This window comes from Eriocheir sinensis, chromosome 27 (genome assembly GCF_024679095.1).
Source record: "Eriocheir sinensis breed Jianghai 21 chromosome 27, ASM2467909v1, whole genome shotgun sequence".
Classification (NCBI taxonomy): Eukaryota; Metazoa; Arthropoda; class Malacostraca; order Decapoda; family Varunidae; genus Eriocheir; species Eriocheir sinensis.
The window spans coordinates 3,064,813-3,082,190 of NC_066535.1; the positions used below are offsets into that span (position 1 = coordinate 3,064,813).

A 17,378-nucleotide genomic window follows, 5' to 3' on the forward strand; every position below is an offset into this window, starting at 1 on the left:
CCACTTTGAGGCGAACCGTTGGGCGCCGCGGGAGGCGGGTAGGCAATTACCTTCAGGGGCACAATACCTCGAGGAAAATTCTTTAGGGCACTGGGGGTTTCTCCCTGCTGTTTTGTGTTCGATGTGCATTTTTTGTTGTTCTTTCCTTTGAATGGGTTGCTCTGGCGAACATCTCCCAGTGCATCGTTAGTAGGGGTAGGCAGATACCGGTACCAGTACTGGTACTAACGGTACCAGACTGCTCGGTACCGGTACCGATACTGACCAGTCGCTCATGATGTCCCTCATTAATTTTCTTCCTCACACGAGTGACAGGCTGAGACTGAGTGCCAGAGTGAATATCTCGGTGAAATGGATATTCTCTCTCTCTCTCTCTCTCTCTCTCTCTCTCTCTCTCTCTCTATGTGAGTTACCTTGAAAGCCACTCATTAATTGGGGACTCACAACATGGCTTCCGAAACAAAAGATCCTGCCTATCAAATCTATTAACCTTTTATTATTTTATAACGACCTCTTCACTGTTTATGACGTAACCAAATCACTGGACGTAGTCTATCTTGATTTCCAGAAAGCGTTTGATAAAGTCCCGCATCATAAATTACTTTACAAATTAAAGCAAATAGGTATTGACGGTCAGGTAAACCAATGGATCGCGAATTGGTTGAGCAACAGACAACAAAGAGTAGTGATTGACGGATTTAACTCAGAGTGGGCGCCGGTCACTAGTGGCGTCCCTCAGGGCTCGGTTCTTGGCCCAGTGCTCTTCATTATTTACATCAACGACGTGGATGTTGGACTCAATAACCGCATTAGTAAATTTGCAGACGACACAAAGATTGGTAACTCGGTTCTCACTGACGAAGACAGGCAAAGCCTCCAAGAGGATTTGCACAAAATTTCAGCTTGGTCGGATAGATGGGAGATGCCCTTTAACGTAGACAAGTGCCAGGTCCTTCAAGTTGGAACGAGGAATAAGAAGTTTGATTACGAAATGCGCGGCGTGAAACTCAAAAGCGTTCAATGCGTCAAGGACTTGGGGGTCAAAATAGCGTCAAACCTCAAATTCTCACAGCAATGCATCGATGCAGCAAATAAAGCGAACAGAATGTTGGGCTTCATTAAAAGAAACTTTTTATTTAAGAATAAAGATGTAATACTCCCGCTCTACAACAGTTTAGTCAGACCCCACTTGGAATATGCGGTACAGTTTTGGTCTCCCCACCATGCAAAGGATATTACTAAATTAGAAGGTGTTCAGCGTCGGGCAACGAAAATTATCCCTTCCTTGCGCAACAAATCCTACGAAGAAAGGCTTTCTACCCTTAACATGTTCTCTCTTGAGAAACGTCGCCTCCGAGGAAAACTGATCGAATGTTTTAAAATACTTAATGGTTTCACGAATGTAGACAGATCAACATTGTTTATGATCGATGACACTTTGCGCACGAGGAACAATGGCGTAAAACTCAGATGTAGACAAGTAAATTCAGACTGCACCAAATTTTTCTTCACCAACGTTGTAGTGCGAGAATGGAATAAGCTCCCACCATCAGTGGTCCAGTGTAACACGATTGACTCCTTCAAAAATAAGCTCGACCGTCACTTCCTTCAACTTAATATCAACTAGAGTAGAAATGCAACGTTTTGGAGTCTTCTGATTAATGTAAAATCACTTAGGTTTAAGGACAGACCACCAAGTCTGGACCATGGGGTCTGTGTGGTCTGATTTTCTATGTAAATCTATGTAAATCTCTCTCTCCCTGAATGAAGAAAATATTTATTTTTTCGATAAAAAATAGCATTTATAGTTATTACGGATGGACTCGGTCTAATAACAATAACAGTATATATTGCCAAACCTTTAAAAAAAGAATTGGACATGAAGAATTATCTCATAGATAAATTAATAAAATAATGAAGGCGGGAGGGAGGATGGAAACACAATGCAGGACAAAATGGCGGGAAGTCCGTCAGAAAGTCAGCAGAGCAAGGCCTAATAACTCGTCCCCACACTCCATGGCGAGCGTGTCACTAAGCGCCGGCATTGGAATCCAACCGGTACTAGCGGTAATGGTACCGTTTGGGTTCCGACACTTTAACGGAACCGCAGTACCGAGTGGTATCGATTCTACTCGGTACTGGTCAGTACCGAGTAGTATCGATACCACTCAGTACTGCGGTTCCGTTAAAGTATCGGAACCCTAACGGTACCATTACCGCTAGTGTGCCATATACATGATGCCTATATTTCACTCCGCATTCAGAGAAGTACGAGTGGGGATTTTCAAGCAGTAAATTATCATACATGGTCAAGAAATATTTTACATCGTGTCAACTATAGTCTATCGAATCTAACTTGAGCCTTTAGGTACGGCTCCCCTGAGCCGCGCTAATGCCACATCACCCCCAGGGTCCAGAGAAAGATAGGGTCTGATCACGGACCCACCAAAATTGAAACGGACTGCGCATTCCGTGACGTTATATATGATTTTGCTTGGCTGTTCAGAACGCGAGAGTGAAACCTACGTGAATCTTCCGTGGTGGCGGAAGGATGAATGATGCGACCTGGCGACTATTGCCAAGGTGACCCAACGTTGCCAGATTGTCGTACTCAGCCGATTATATTTCCCGACTGCCTACCCCTAAACTGTCTTCTGGGCTCCAATAACGAAATTAATTTATAGTTATCGTTAAAAGAGTTAGATTCTGATGTTTCCTGGCAATAGTTAGGCGTCAGAAACCGGTATATACTATGCTCTGAGTACGAAAATCTGGCAACGTCGCATGAGCCACGTTGCTATATATATATATATATATATATATATATATATATATATATATATATATATATATATATATATATATATATATATATAAGTATATATATATATATATATATATATATATATATAATATATAGATATATATATATATATATATATATATATATATATATATATATATATATATATATATATATATATATATATATATATATATATATATATATATATATATATATATATATATATATATATATATATATATATATATATTCCTAACAGATCGCCATGCGCAGGTCATCGCTAGATGTGTCAACAATGGGGGGTTCCCCGGGCCAAGCCACAGGGCTTAAGTTAGATTCGATAGACTATAGAACAGATAATAATTTTCAGCAGTTTTTTTATGTAATGGTCTGACTTTGTTTGCAGCGAAAACTAATGATCCTTTAAAATAAGAAAATGGACTAATGGTCCCAGCAAGGAAGTGAATACTTTACACCCCCATGACATTGACGGATCCAAGAGGGGGGAGGCAGCCCCCCAGCCCCCCCCTCTCCCCCCCATTGTCCTGAGCGGATACAGGAAAACTATTTTTCTCATATTGCTCAAAAGCGCGCTGCGGCTGACAATGCTTTTTCTCAGAGGAATCGGGCGTCTCATTCGGATCCGAAGAGGAATACTGGCCGCCCAGGAATGCTTTGGCACCAAGACCAGTCGTTATGCCCATTGATTCAGGTCAGTCCACCAGTTATTCAGGAGCAGGACTGCCGAGAATGGCGAACCGGTAATGCTAATGCCCCTTCCACCCACAAAAATCCTGGCACTCCCCCAGAACTTTTTTCCTGGATCCGCGCCTGTCCCATGAGCATGGTCACACGCCTCCTGCATCTCTAGGCCACACGTTATTGTGGGGGTTGCCGTAAATGTCATGGGCACATCATTAAATTCCACCCTGGATAAAATTCCCTTCAGGTCTCAGTTTTAGAAAGATAAATATTCCATAATTTTGCAAGTAGAAATCAAATCAGCACATAAATATTCCTTGAACGAGTCATTTAAAAATGAATGCAGCTGAAAGTGAAAATAAGTAAATTTATACGAGTAATTTTTCAATTAATTAATGCAACAAATTTAAAATAAACTTATAAAACCATTACCTAAATCAACTCCGGCCGTTCGCCAGTACCTTACTTTCTGCATTTACCTCAAAATAACAGTAGTCTACGAGGTTCTGTTGCCTGCCTATTCGATCTATTTCTGCTCTTAAGAGGGATCAAAAAACGAATCTTAAACTTCTCTCTTAATCACAGTAATTAGGATAATAGCTGGACGCAACGCTGTGAAAAACTGCCGGTATATGGCCACTGCTTCAGGGGGAAACGTTACCTCACCACCCGCCCACCACGCCCCCTCACATCTAACGTCACATAGCTGAGCAATATGAGTATTTTAAGCTTTTATACAATGCAACCTTCTAACGAAAACAACCCCACAGGATAAGGCTGTAAGTGGTAGAAAATGCCTTGGCGCCCATTCTCCCACACAGAGCCCGTGTTCGCCGCTTGGCCTTCCCCGCCCGCCGCCTCCCCCATCCCGTGCAGGGTCGGACCACAGGGAAACATTTCACTGCATTTCTGAGCACTGTCAACGCTAACCATGCACGTCAACCTGACTGTTGGTGACCTGCCTGTGACCAACTACTAATAAAGGATGAAAGCCATTACCTGGAGGTGAGCATGGAGCGTTGGAAGAGGGAAGACTCCCTATTCATCAGTTCATTTCGGAAGCGGGACATTTCATCTTCCATCTTCTTCATTTCCTGGTCAAATCTCTCACGGATGGAGTTGAATTCTTGATCGATAACACTGAAGTCTCCGAGCTTGACCGGGATGTGCTTGAACCCTTCCATCGCTGCTTAGTGATGTGGGGAAGAGGGGGCAAAGGGCACGAATATATCAAGAGGCGGGCGTCGCTGCTCCGTCTTGTGTCGATGCTTCTGGCAGACTGACGGAATGGTTTGGCGCTGCGGGCGGCTTGGCCCCGCGTAGCAGCCCCGCCGCCCGCCTCGGTTCGCCGCCCCGCCCCGTGAGCCGCCTCGCCCCGCCCCGCATCCCAGCCACGGTATAGACCAAAGATTATAGAGCATTACCTAACTCGCTAGACTCCTTGGCACAGACCGTGACGTCACACCACACACCAGACATAGGACCCAAATCGCCGCCCCAGCAGGGTGGCAACAACCCATTATAGACTACCGGTATATTAATTAGTTGTCAAGGTTCGAGTATGTTCCTTTGGATGCTTTCAGCCTGTCTCCCCCTTCCTAGACTGTTTAATTAATGTCTCAACTCATATATTAGTCGTGTTAATTAAAAGAGATGTTCATAGTTAATTTTAGATGCTGGGTAGTGACGAAAAATATTATCCATTCCAGCAGGACCATTACTGATATTTCATGGGTTATATATAGTTGAACATATAATTTATGTGTTGCAGAGCTAATTATCTAATGAGGTTAGTCATACCATGTCATACATTGATTCATTCATATTTAATCCCTGAAATATAAAATAAGTACATAAGGATGATAAATGAACTGAAAAATATATACAGTACACTGGAATGTAAGCAAAACTAAACATACAGCTCTCATATGATTATGTTGTGTTGACTGTTGTAAGTTATTGCCTGTAGTATTTATCTAGTTTTAGTGTAAAGGGCCTGAACTAAATGCCCGTAGTGTCCTACATTTGTCTAGCGTTTATATTTACTTTATGAACACTTCGCGGGGATCGCTTCTTTTAACCCATTACAAACGTCTCGAGTGGCGTTTTGAATTTAAGTTTATGGTCCACACAATAACTCCAACTATAATGATTTTCACTATTACAACCTCTAGGCACAGTACCTCTGAAACACAACCAAAATTGGGAAACGACAAATTTCACTTAAAGCTTTTGTTACAAAAACATAACCTTAATAAGTTATAACTAAGGGGAAGTTCAGTATTGAGTTTGTTTGAATTAATAACTTTACCATCCACACTCTAGCTAATATCATACTATTGTGCAAATCTAATTTTATCAATGTGCAAAAAATATTATGACATGTACAATTATTTGGTAAATATACAACTCTACAACACACAAACTCTGTTCTTCAATTTTGAATCTTCACCATTTGTGTTCCTACTGGAGTGCATATCACTATAGTGGCTAACCTCCCAAAATGTGTACAGTTCAGTGCACATTGTTTTTACAGTCAACTTTAATGTCCACAATTCATTACAGAATAAGGAAGCTCTAAATCCAAGTAAATAAAATGTAATTCGGTGTCTGTCAGCTGTATAATAAGTCTTAATTTATACATTACAAAACTTTGTTACATCTCAAGTCTTCCTTTTTTTACTCTTCATAATTATCATGCTGCTAAGATGTGGGATCATGTGACACAGCAGCACACACCTAATACACTATCATAACTGAATAAAGGTATTTTCACTAAAATAATATTTTAGAAATATCACAACACTCCTACAACATATCTAAACAGCATTATGCATGCCTGTCTTTACAGCAACACTTGGACTCAAGTCATATGCTGAAACTTCAGTACCCACATGGTTGCTGTGTACACACTTTGAGAGGCAGTTGTGCAGGTCACAATATTAACACATAAGAGATAACTGTTAAAATCTGTTGTCACTACATCATGCTGTTGCTCTCTTCCTAGGAAAAGGAAAACTTGTCATCCATTATCCATTGCTTTCAAACTGTTTCAACCAACAACATTGATAATCTTCATAGCCCACTGTATTGTTATGGGGCCTCAGCATGTGGCAACAAACATATGCAGAATAACACAACACTTAACAATTTGCTTAAATTTAACTTCAACAGTACCCAGAACAACAGACTTCATGTAAACATCTGACAGACTTAAATAATCAACTGGAACAAGAACACCGGTTAACACTTGAATAAATCTCTTGCCACATTTTATACATCACATCAAGTAAATTATTATTGTTGGACATTTTTAAATCTTGCATATCTTATAAAAGTTAGCATTACTTAATTTTCCCAAAGATTTTGACTAGTGTGGGGAGTGACTGTTACCTTGAGTATTATCAAAGTATTACTTTGAGCTCATGTACATACCAAAACAAAATAAGCAGCACAAATTTATTTTCTTGACTTCTCTATAAAAATAATGACATGTCAGCTTCATAAAGATTTTTAACCTATCTTTATGCATTTTAAATACAAACCATTTTGCTTTTTTTCCCACTTCCATTCAAGATGTATTGCTGATTTCTTTTAGACCACTCCCACCATGACTAGACTCATTATGGCTTCTTAGCAACGCTTATGAACCACAGATTGTGTAAAAACAATTCAACAACCCACCATAAAAGTTTAGGCAGTGCAGTGTATAAGAAACAGTTCTGACCATTATCTACCTTTGATTTCTTATAGATAATCAATATTCATAGATATAATATATAAAGTATAGTAATGTCGAAAAAGTAAGGTTCTAAGATGATCAAAATTTACTTAGCTGAATAATCTTTTAAAGTAGCTGCAATTCTCACACAAAAAAATAATCAGTAATAACTTAGTTCTTAGTTCATTTCCTTGCCATGAGACCGCAGATGCCAAACTCTGAAACAAGAATTAATGGAACATACTTGCATTATATTGACTACTAGTACGTATATCCTTTTAGTTTTCTGATCTCTTCACCATCTATGCCAATCAAATCCAGGATTTTATCATGAATTAATTATTGTCTGCTACATGAAAAAACGAAATAAAACTAAAAATAAAACTATGGCAGCACTCCAAGTTTAAAGATGCAGTGTGGTCTTATTCTGTGAGATACTCAAGATGCATAAATGAACATGTAAAATAGCCTTACAATTTTCTACTTTTCATTGTAGCACCTTAATCAGTCTTTCTTTCATATATATACCTTTAGATGATTCAAGAACTATAAGAATTTCTTATCTAAACAGCCAAGATCAAAATATTTTTCTTTGACTATTCAGTAACTTGTTTCTGATGCTGCATCTGGACGGGCTTACTCCTCAAAGATCCTACACCCACCTGCAACCCTTGACACTGAGAAAGGTTGCTGAAGAAAGGCCATAAGCAAATTCTCTAACTATCTAGGAACACTCACCCAGAAATTACTTTCCTCACAAGGAAAGTATGCATTCATGATAAAGGCAACATGATTTTTTCTATCAATAAATGTTACTTTGTATATGTATGCAGGAGTATCTTCTGGGCTACTATTGCTTTGCTTGATGCTAGCCATTAAAATAAACAATATACAAAAGTTTACATACTGATAAAATTATATGTGAACAAGTTAAAACATCAAAATATAAAAATATCTTTATTTTAATTTGTCATCATATGACATTGTATGGTCTTATAAAAAGAAGAGGAATGATGATGAGTTGCCATCATTAAAAGACAGCACTAGTAAATTATTATGATAAAATAACTCAATGACACTTTAGTATGACTGAAGAATAATGTAATTAAAGATCCCCACAAAAAGATAAAATATTTCCACAACCACAACAAATACTTAAATAGTACACATCTCATATCAATGATTCATAAGCTGTGAAAACTTTGGACCACTGAGCACTGCAATGGCAGGTAAGCCTCATTCAATGTGGCTCATGCATATACGACATGTTGAAAATGTATAACATTAGTATCTGATGAACTCTGACAATAGTCTGACTGCCCACACCAAATTCACTGATAAAAAAATAAAAAATAAAATAAATAAATAAATAATAATAATAATAATAATAATAATAATAATAATAATAATAATAATAATAATAATAATAATAATAATAATAATAATAATAATAATTTTGCAATTTGACAAAAATCACAAAGTATGAATAATTTTTTAAAATTATTTGTCTATCACAAACTACTTGCTGGCCCCCTTGGGTCTGAGTTCAAAGAGCTTTTCAACAATACTTGGGTCAGCAAGGGTTGAGATATCCCCAAAGTCCCTGTCTCCCACAGCTATCTTGCGCAACACCCGCCGCATGATCTTGCCTGACCTGGTTTTTGGCAGGCCTGGTGCAAGCTGCATGAAGTCTGGTGTGGCGAATGGTCCGATCTTAGACCGAACTGAAATGACAACATTAAACATGTATTTGTGTGATATATTATATGAACAATGTGCTTATAATTATTGCCATTGCATTATTTCTTATTTTAAAGTATGAAAAACTGAGCCTATTTCTACAGAAAAAAATATGAATCAATCCTCATTTCATCTTCTGAGAATCTTTATTCTGTATCTACATACAGTTATTTTCTACTCATATAGATAAAATATTTTTTTATGATTTTGTTATGCTTTTCAAAGTTAATAGATCCATGATTGCCATTTTGATTCAATGTTGAGTAATATTAAACCAACCTATTTTAGAATGCATCTTTATTCTGTATCTACATACAGTTATGCCAGATATTTTCTACTCACATAGATAAAATATTTTTTAATGATTTTGTTATACTTATCAAAGTTATACTTATCAAAGGGCAGGAGAGGGGAGTGTGGGAGCTATAGAGGTATAAGTCTGCTGAGTATACCCGGAAAGGTATATGGAGAAGTCATAATAGAGAGGGTGCAAAGACTTACAGAAGAGAAAATCAGTGAAGAACAAGGAGGCTTCAGGAAGGGAAGGGGATGTGTGGATGGTAGTAGAAAAAATATTAGCAAAAGGAAAAAAATTGTACGCTGCCTTCATGGGTTTAGAAAAAGCTTATGACAGTCGACTGGCTGGCATTGTGGGATGTTTTAAAGATATATGGTGTGGGAGGAATACTACTTAATGCAATAAAGTCTTTCTATGAGGATGAATCTGCATGTGTCAAAATTAGTGGAGAAACAAGTGAACATTTTGAGATAAAAGTGGGCTTGAGGCAGGGGTGTGTCATGTAAGTACATATGTTACCATGGTTGTTCAATATTTATATGGATGGTGTTATGAAAGAAATGAAGGGCAAAGTTGGGGAAGTTGGAGTAAAAATGTACACTGAGGGAAGGAAGTGGTGCTGAATTCAATCTTATTTGCTGATGACACAGTGCTCATTGCAGAAAATGAAAGTGACTTACAAAATTTGGTTAGTGTTTTTGATAGTGTATGATATGTAAAAGGAGAAAGCTGAAAGAAAATGTCAACAAAGGTAAAGTGATGGCTTGTGAGCGGAGTAGAAGTGAGGTTGTGGATTTTGTATGCCCATATAGAGTGGGAATTGAATGTGAAAAAGAATGCAAAATAATTTTGAATGATGAAGAAATGGAGAAGGTTAAAGAGTTTAAGTGCCTTGAATCAGTTTTGTGTAAGCATGGTGGTACAGAAGGAGAGACAAGAGAAAGGGCATTGCAAGGAAGAAAGGTGGTAGGGTCTTTGGGACGTATCATGAATAGCATAAGTGTGAGCATGGAGGTAAAGAGGGATTTGAAAAATACAGTAATAGTACCAACCCTCACATAAGCAAGAGAAACATGGGCCTGGAATGAAAGTCAAAGGTCTAGAGTGCAGACAGTGGAAATGAGTTATTTGAGGAGTGCATGTGGTGTGAGTAGAATGGATGGAATGAGTAATGAAAGTGTGTATGAGCATTTTGGAATGTGTCTCGTGGGTGAAGGGAAGAAGTGTGGAGTGGTGGAAGAAGTGAAGCGACAGACTTTAAAGTGGTTTGGCCACATGGAGCGAATGGAGGAGAGTAAGATGACCAAGAGGGTGTATGTGAGTGAGATAGAGGGAGGGAATGTTAGAGGATGACCTCCAGTGAAATGGAGAGATAGGGTGCAGGAGTATGTCAGGGAGAGGGGTGAAAGATCCTTGAGAAACTTTGAACAGGCAAGGAGGGAGTGTCTGGATATAGAGAGATGGAAACTCTTCTGCTGTGGCCATCCAGCTCCTAGAAGCAGGTGTCAAAGATGAATGAATGAATGAATCAAAGTTAATAGATCTACGATTGCCATTTTGATTCAATGTTGAATAATGTTAAACCAACCTATTTTAGAATGTATTTCATGATAGATTAAGGCTCTGTTGCACTACATTCACTTATCAAATCTTTTGCTGAGAAATCTTGGATGGAATAAATTCACATGCAGTTCCTGCCTTTACTCTTCACCACTGCATCTAGCTTGTATTAGAAGACTTTACTGAATTAGAAAGCTTTGCTGTTTACATAATATGGTCTAACATTACTTTTCAGCTATGCAGAAAGCTGATAAATGAGACCTAGAAGAACTGTACATGATGTTGTTAACTTTATTTTTTAGCTCCTTGCTAAACAAGTTACATAAAATATGAACTCCTTACCTTTGGTCTTTAGCTCTCCCACAAGCTTGTCTTCAAACTGGATACCCTCAGTAAGTGTCACAAAACAGTAGAGACACTCCCCCTTAACAATGTGAGGCCGAGCTACTGCAGCTGCCTCAGCAACAGAGGAGTGCTCCACTAGTGCACTCTCCACCTAGAGAGTAAGTATTATATGAATATCATTTTTTTAATTAGCAAAATCACTCAGCAATATACACCAACATAATATGAAACAGCCTTAAAGTACATCCTAAAATCAGATTTTCAATATTTGTAAAAATTATTCTATAAAACTATATTCGTAATTATTTTCGTGAAGAAATGCTGAGGTATATGGCGGGGATCTGGTGGCAAGATAGGGTGTCCAGTGCAGTGTAGCTAACAGATGTGGAGTAGAGGACCTGGAAACAGTGCTCAGAAGGGAAAGACTCTGATGGTTTGGACATGTAAAGAGAGCAGGTGAGGATACAGTGCTGGGAGTTGTGGAGAGATTAGAGGTAGAAGGAAGGAGACCAGTTGGTAGACCTAGGAAAACATGGAGAAGGTGTATACAGGAAGACTTGTCATTGATGGGATTGGATGAACATCAGGCAGAAGACAGTGTGTGTGTGTGTGTGTGTGTGTGTGTGTGTGTGTGTGTGTGTGTGTGTGAAATTCGCCTCTTGATCTGCTGCAGGTCTCTCTCGAGACAGCCAGCCGTTCCCTTACGGAAGAGCACAGAGCTCGTAGTACCGATCTTTGGGTAGGACTGAGACCACTCTTACACAACACACCGCGACAACGAGGTCACAACTCCTTGCCTGACGTCGCGTACCTACTCGCTGCTAGGTGAACAGGGGCTACACGTGAAAGAAGACAAACCCAACTTATCTTCACCCGGCCGGGAAATCGAACCCCGGTCCATCTGGTTGTGAGCCAGACACTCTACCCCTGAGCTACCGGGCCGTGTGTGTGTGTGTGTGTGTGTGTGTGTGTGTGTGTGTGTGTGTGTGTGTGTGTGCACACACACTAATATGCATGGAAATGGCATACTATGGTTGACTTCACAAGACTATCTTTCTGTGTAATTTTCTTGTTTCTTGAGTCTATTTAATGTGGGGAACAGGGATACTATGACAAAGTTCACATAATTACTTCCAAGGTAGTTAACAGGTTTATGGCTTCTTTTCCTAAACAATCTCCACACACCTGTGCAGTGGACAGGAGGTGGCCTGAGACATTCAGCATATCATCAATGCGACCTGTCACCCAGATGTATCCATCGCTATCCCTCCTTGCTCCTGCAGAAGACAAACAACATTACAGTGTTCTAGCTATAATATTTAATAAGCATGCTTCTAAAAGTTATCACAATTAAAAACAGTAGCCATCCTAGAGTAGAAGAAAATCAACTATTCAAAATATAAAAAATTCTTAAAGATGGTTTAAAATAAAAAAAAGTTCTAATTTTCAGGGTTCCTGTTTGTGTTGTAAAATATCAATTTAGGTAAAGGCTTTGTTTGTTCTGAATGTTTCTTACTTTAATGAAGGAATTAAACTTCAAGAAAATGAAGATTTCAAACGTACACAAGGAAGCACACTAAATTGCTACAAAATACTGACCATCCCCAGTGCAGTAGAATCCAGGGAACTTCTTGAAATAGGTAGTTTCAAAGCGTTCATGGTTGCCATACACTGTCCGCATAATGCCTGGCCAGGGTCGGCGAAACACAAGGTAGCCCTCTCCTTCACCTTTAATCTCTTGACCCTCCTCATCCAATAAAGCGACCTCCACCCCAAAGAAGGGGAAGCACTATAGAAACAGGAAGGTTAACCTTTGATCATATGTAATATCAATCAACAAATGCAAAAAATTACATTACTTGCTATTAGCTACCATTCGTTTCATATATTGATGTACAAACTGTTTACTTCTCAGCATTTTAAGAACTCACAGCAGACCCTGGCTTGCATGGTGTGGCTCCAGGAAGAGGAGTAATGACGTGACCTCCAGTTTCAGTCTGCCAGAAAGTGTCCACAATGGAAACGTTGCTATCACCAACAACACGGTAGTACCACAGCCAGGCTTCAGGATTGATAGGCTCCCCAACACTCCCAAGTACAGCAAGACTCGAGAGGTCATACCTTCATGATGGAAGTTAAAAAAAGAAAAAAAAAAGAAAAAGAAAAAAAAAAGTGTTACATAAAAATCAAGCCAGAGTAAACTTCTGAACATATGAAAAGATACTGAATTTTTTTTGTCTTAAACATCTTTACATTTAAAATTTTCCAACTATTCAGAGAGTATGTCTTTCTTTCCTAACTTTAGGACATGGCTCTTGCTTAACTTCACTTTGCTCTGAAACTTTTATCTGATCATATGAATTAAGAGTGCAGCTATGACTACATGTAAGAAAAGGGGCAAGAGTAACCCAGAGAAGAAAAATTGTGAAATTCTAAAGTAAATGATCATGGTGAAAAAATAGACTGAAGGGTAGGATAATTGTGCCCACACTGGTCTATGCAAGTGAGACATGCATGGGAGAACAGTACCCAGAAATCGTGATTCCATCTAGTGGAGATGATTTATATGAAGAAAGTAGCAAATGCATAAGTAATGAGAAGAGATGGTATGATGGAGTGAGTTACAGAATGACAGAATAAATGAATGATATTATTATTATTATTTTTTTTTTACAGCAATGGAAGCAACTCAAGGAAAAAAAAAAAAAAAAAAAAAAAAAAAAAACAGCTAAGTGCTGTTCCAGCAAAAAGAAGACAGTATGAGTGGCCAAAAAAGAGGGTCAAGTTTGGTTGGAGAGATGTCTTTACACTCTCTTCTTGAAAGAGTTCAAGTTGTAGGCAGGAGGAAATACATATGAAAGAAGACTGTTTCAGATGATGGGATGAAAGAATTAAGATGCTGGTTAACTCTCAGATAAGGGATTTAGATGGTAATGAGATGAGCAGAGCTATGGGAAGGGTGGAGGCATGTATTTTGCAGGTTCAGAAGAGAGCATGAAAATATCATTAGAAGATAGAAAAAGAGGCAACACTGCAGCAAAATTTAAGACATAGAAAATTGTCAGTAAGAGAAGGGGACTTGATGAAATGCAAAGCCTTTGACTCTATTCTGTCCAAAGGAGTTGTGTATGTGGACCCTCCAGACACATGAGATGTGTATTCCACATGAGGGCAGACAAGGCCTTTGTAAATGGAGAGAATCTGGGAGGTGAAAAAAATCGTGGAGACGATACAGAGCACCTAACCTTGAGGAAGACGATTTAGCATGAGATGAGATATGAAGTTTCCAGTTGAGATTTGGAGTTAAGGATAGACTAAGGGTGTTTAGTGTAGAAGAAGTGAACAACTGATTGATATCAATGAATAGGGGATTGACATTTGGAAGATTAAGTTGAGTTGGCAGGATGAAAAATTGAGTTTTTTAAATTTTGAAGGACACCAAGTTTCTTCTGCCCCATTCAAAAATGATGGCAGGGCCGGAGGTTTACCCATACAGCCCTGCTGCCGGTTCTGAGTCGTCGCTTATATGTGTAATGCTCAGCCCTGCTGATGGCTCCCAGCCGTCGCCATTTCTTGACCCTCTATCTTACTACACAATGGTTATATGGTTTTAATATTCACACACCATGAGTCAGGATGCAGGGCAAGTATACACTACTTGGCAACCTACCTCCCCCTCACGGGTAACTCAAAATAGAATATGCTCAGACTATGCTTTGTACAAGGAGTGTGCAGAGACGTCTGAGTGAACTCTACACCCCCACCAAGGAAAGGTCTTTCCCTCCCTAGCTGAGGCTTTAGAAATAGTGTTAGAATTTGATGTGTACATCAACAATGCCTCTGATGACACTTCTGGGGATGAATATGTCCCCTACAGCAGCACATTTCAGGAATTAGGTACAAACTATAGGTATTGAAGCTGGGTAGTAGAGGCTCAACAAGGCTACCTCATCACCATGACAACCAACACAGAAAAAAAAAAAAGTTGTACGTTACTATGAGAACTGTAGCTGTACTCAGAAACATTGTAAGGACATCGTGTTACGACTGCTACATGTCACATACAACTCTCATGTAATGAACGAGTAAACCACTGCCTGGCATTTGATGCTGACAGATGCCTGGCAATACCGCACCTCCCACCCTGCCACACGCTAAATGACAAGCAGAATGTAGCCCCTCTCAGTAGGTATGTTCTGCATGCTCTCTGGCTATGGTGAGTGATTTTATGTACTTCAGGTGTTATAACTTTGTACAGGGGGTCCTCAGGTTATAACATCCTCGACCTACGATGTTTTGAGGTTACGATGCAACCCCTATATAAATAAAAAAAATCCTTTTTTTGACTTATGACATTTGTATTGTAATTACGAACTTCTCGGGAATTTTCCACCAAAATTATCTCCTGACAATTTTCTGTCGCGAATTTATCCTCGAGTTTGGTCACATGGTCTTGTGTTAAAAAATGTTGAGTAATGTAGAGGAAAGTCATTGGTGTAGGAGTGGATAGAGCTGCTTGTTTTGAAAAGATCATTAATAAAAAATAGAAAGAGAGTGGAAAATAGAAAAGTGCCTTGCAGAACACCACTCTTTATAGGCTTAGGGTTAGAACAGTGACTGTCTACTACAGCAAAGACAGATCAGCCTGAAAGGAAAGTGGAGATAAAAATATATAGAGGGATAGAATCCATAGCAGTGTAGTTTAGAAACCAAAGATTTGCGCCAGACTTTGTCAATAGCCTTTGAGGTGTCTAAGGCAGCAGCAAAAGTTTCACCAAAACAACGAGGAGAGGATGACCAAGAATCAATCAGGAAAGTAGGATCACCCGTAAAACACTCCTTGTGGAATCTGTACTGGCGATCAGAGAGAAGGTGAAAAGTTGATAGATGATTAAGAACTTTCCTGTTAAGGATTGCTTCAAAAGCTTTAGGAAGTAGGAAGATAAAAAAGGAAAGATAGACGTAAGGAAGAGATGAAAGAGTTTGACCAGGCAGGGTCTCAGCATGGAGCACAGCTCTTAAAGACAATAGAAGACACTCAGTTGGGTCTGTCAGCCTTCCGAGGATTCAGGCCAGAGAGGGCATAGACAGCATCATTCTTAACCCTTTCATTGTGCGTGGTGAGGGACGCGACGATCCCCCAAGGCGCACTCGAGCAGGGGGGGGGGGGCTTTTTAACTGCTGTATCTCAAAAACTATTCATCACAGCTAAAAAACAAAAACACCATTGGAAAGAGAAGGACCAGATCTATAAGATTTGGTTATGTATGCCTCTCTTGCAAACGTACAGCCTCTGATTTTCCACCAAATTTAGTGGAAAACCCACTGAACTGGCAATGCTGTAGGGTGAGAAGAGGCTCATAAAATATTGTGGGAACACGCTCATACGTGGGAAATTTAAGTGCGATTGGAGGTTATAGCGAGTGCTTAGCACCACCAGCAAATGACGCTACCACTCGCTGCGAGCGTTTAGCAATGAAAGTGTTAAGAATCTTAACCCTCTCGCGCACCGTAAGTTTCCAATAAGTTTCTGTTCCACTCATCATACATTTCTCAGGCCCAACCAGCCTTTTTTTGCTGCCGCGATACTCTACATTCCCGGACGTATTTTACCCTCACAGATATATCGTACCCCAATAAATTTGGTATCAATGGCTTCATAAAGACTTGTACTAGAACATGCGCAAATAAAAATAGAGGAAAATATATATATATATATATATATATATATATATATATATATATATATATATATATATATATATATATATATATATATATATATATACAATAGAAACTCGTTTCAGGTCTCCGTATAGAGTATTGTAGACAATAAATCCTAAGTACCAACTCTTCCCCACTTGCTAGCTCAAAATTTTGTGGGCCAACTTTTTTTAGCTGAATATATGTTTCGAAGTGGAATTTAGTGAGGATTCTTATGGTATCCTCAAAATCCTCATATGGCTATTAGTTCCTGAGTTACACCAAGAAAACCATTTTTTTTTCCTCTCCTGTCAGAATAGGCTAAAAATTAAAAATCGCTCAAAGCTCCTCATCTACACTCCTTAGAAAGGTTGCCATATGTTACCATTAAGAAACTTATCCCAACAAATGACGCTCCAAATTTGACGCACTTCCACTGAAAACTTAATTTTTAATCAATTTTTAAAACTTTTATGACGCGTTTCGCGTCATCGTGCGCCAGG

General features: G+C 39.1%; 1 protein-coding gene and 1 long non-coding RNA gene across 4 annotated transcripts in view; both read right to left on the reverse strand.

Annotated features, from left to right (window-relative positions):
* The window catches only part of LOC127003994 (uncharacterized), a 30,907-nt gene extending 26,253 nt beyond the window's left edge, over positions 1 to 4,654 (reverse strand). Inside the window, exon 1 of the long non-coding RNA XR_007757499.1 lies at positions 4,508 to 4,654. This is a non-coding gene — a long non-coding RNA (uncharacterized LOC127003994). The remainder of the gene's footprint in view (positions 1 to 4,507) is intronic.
* A 661-nt stretch (positions 4,655 to 5,315) lies between these two features.
* LOC127003990 (acetyl-coenzyme A synthetase, cytoplasmic-like) overlaps positions 5,316 to 17,378 on the reverse strand; it is a 46,465-nt gene continuing 34,402 nt past the window's right edge. For all 3 annotated transcript variants that reach the window (XM_050871080.1, XM_050871079.1, XM_050871081.1), the window contains 5 exons: positions 13,104 to 13,293; positions 12,772 to 12,961; positions 12,358 to 12,449; positions 11,170 to 11,323; positions 5,316 to 8,953 (listed from right to left, as the gene is read on the reverse strand). In XM_050871080.1, the coding sequence (XP_050727037.1) occupies positions 8,748 to 8,953; positions 11,170 to 11,323; positions 12,358 to 12,449; positions 12,772 to 12,961; positions 13,104 to 13,293 (832 nt within the window). In that variant the 3' untranslated portion in view covers positions 5,316 to 8,747. The remainder of the gene's footprint in view (positions 8,954 to 11,169; positions 11,324 to 12,357; positions 12,450 to 12,771; positions 12,962 to 13,103; positions 13,294 to 17,378) is intronic.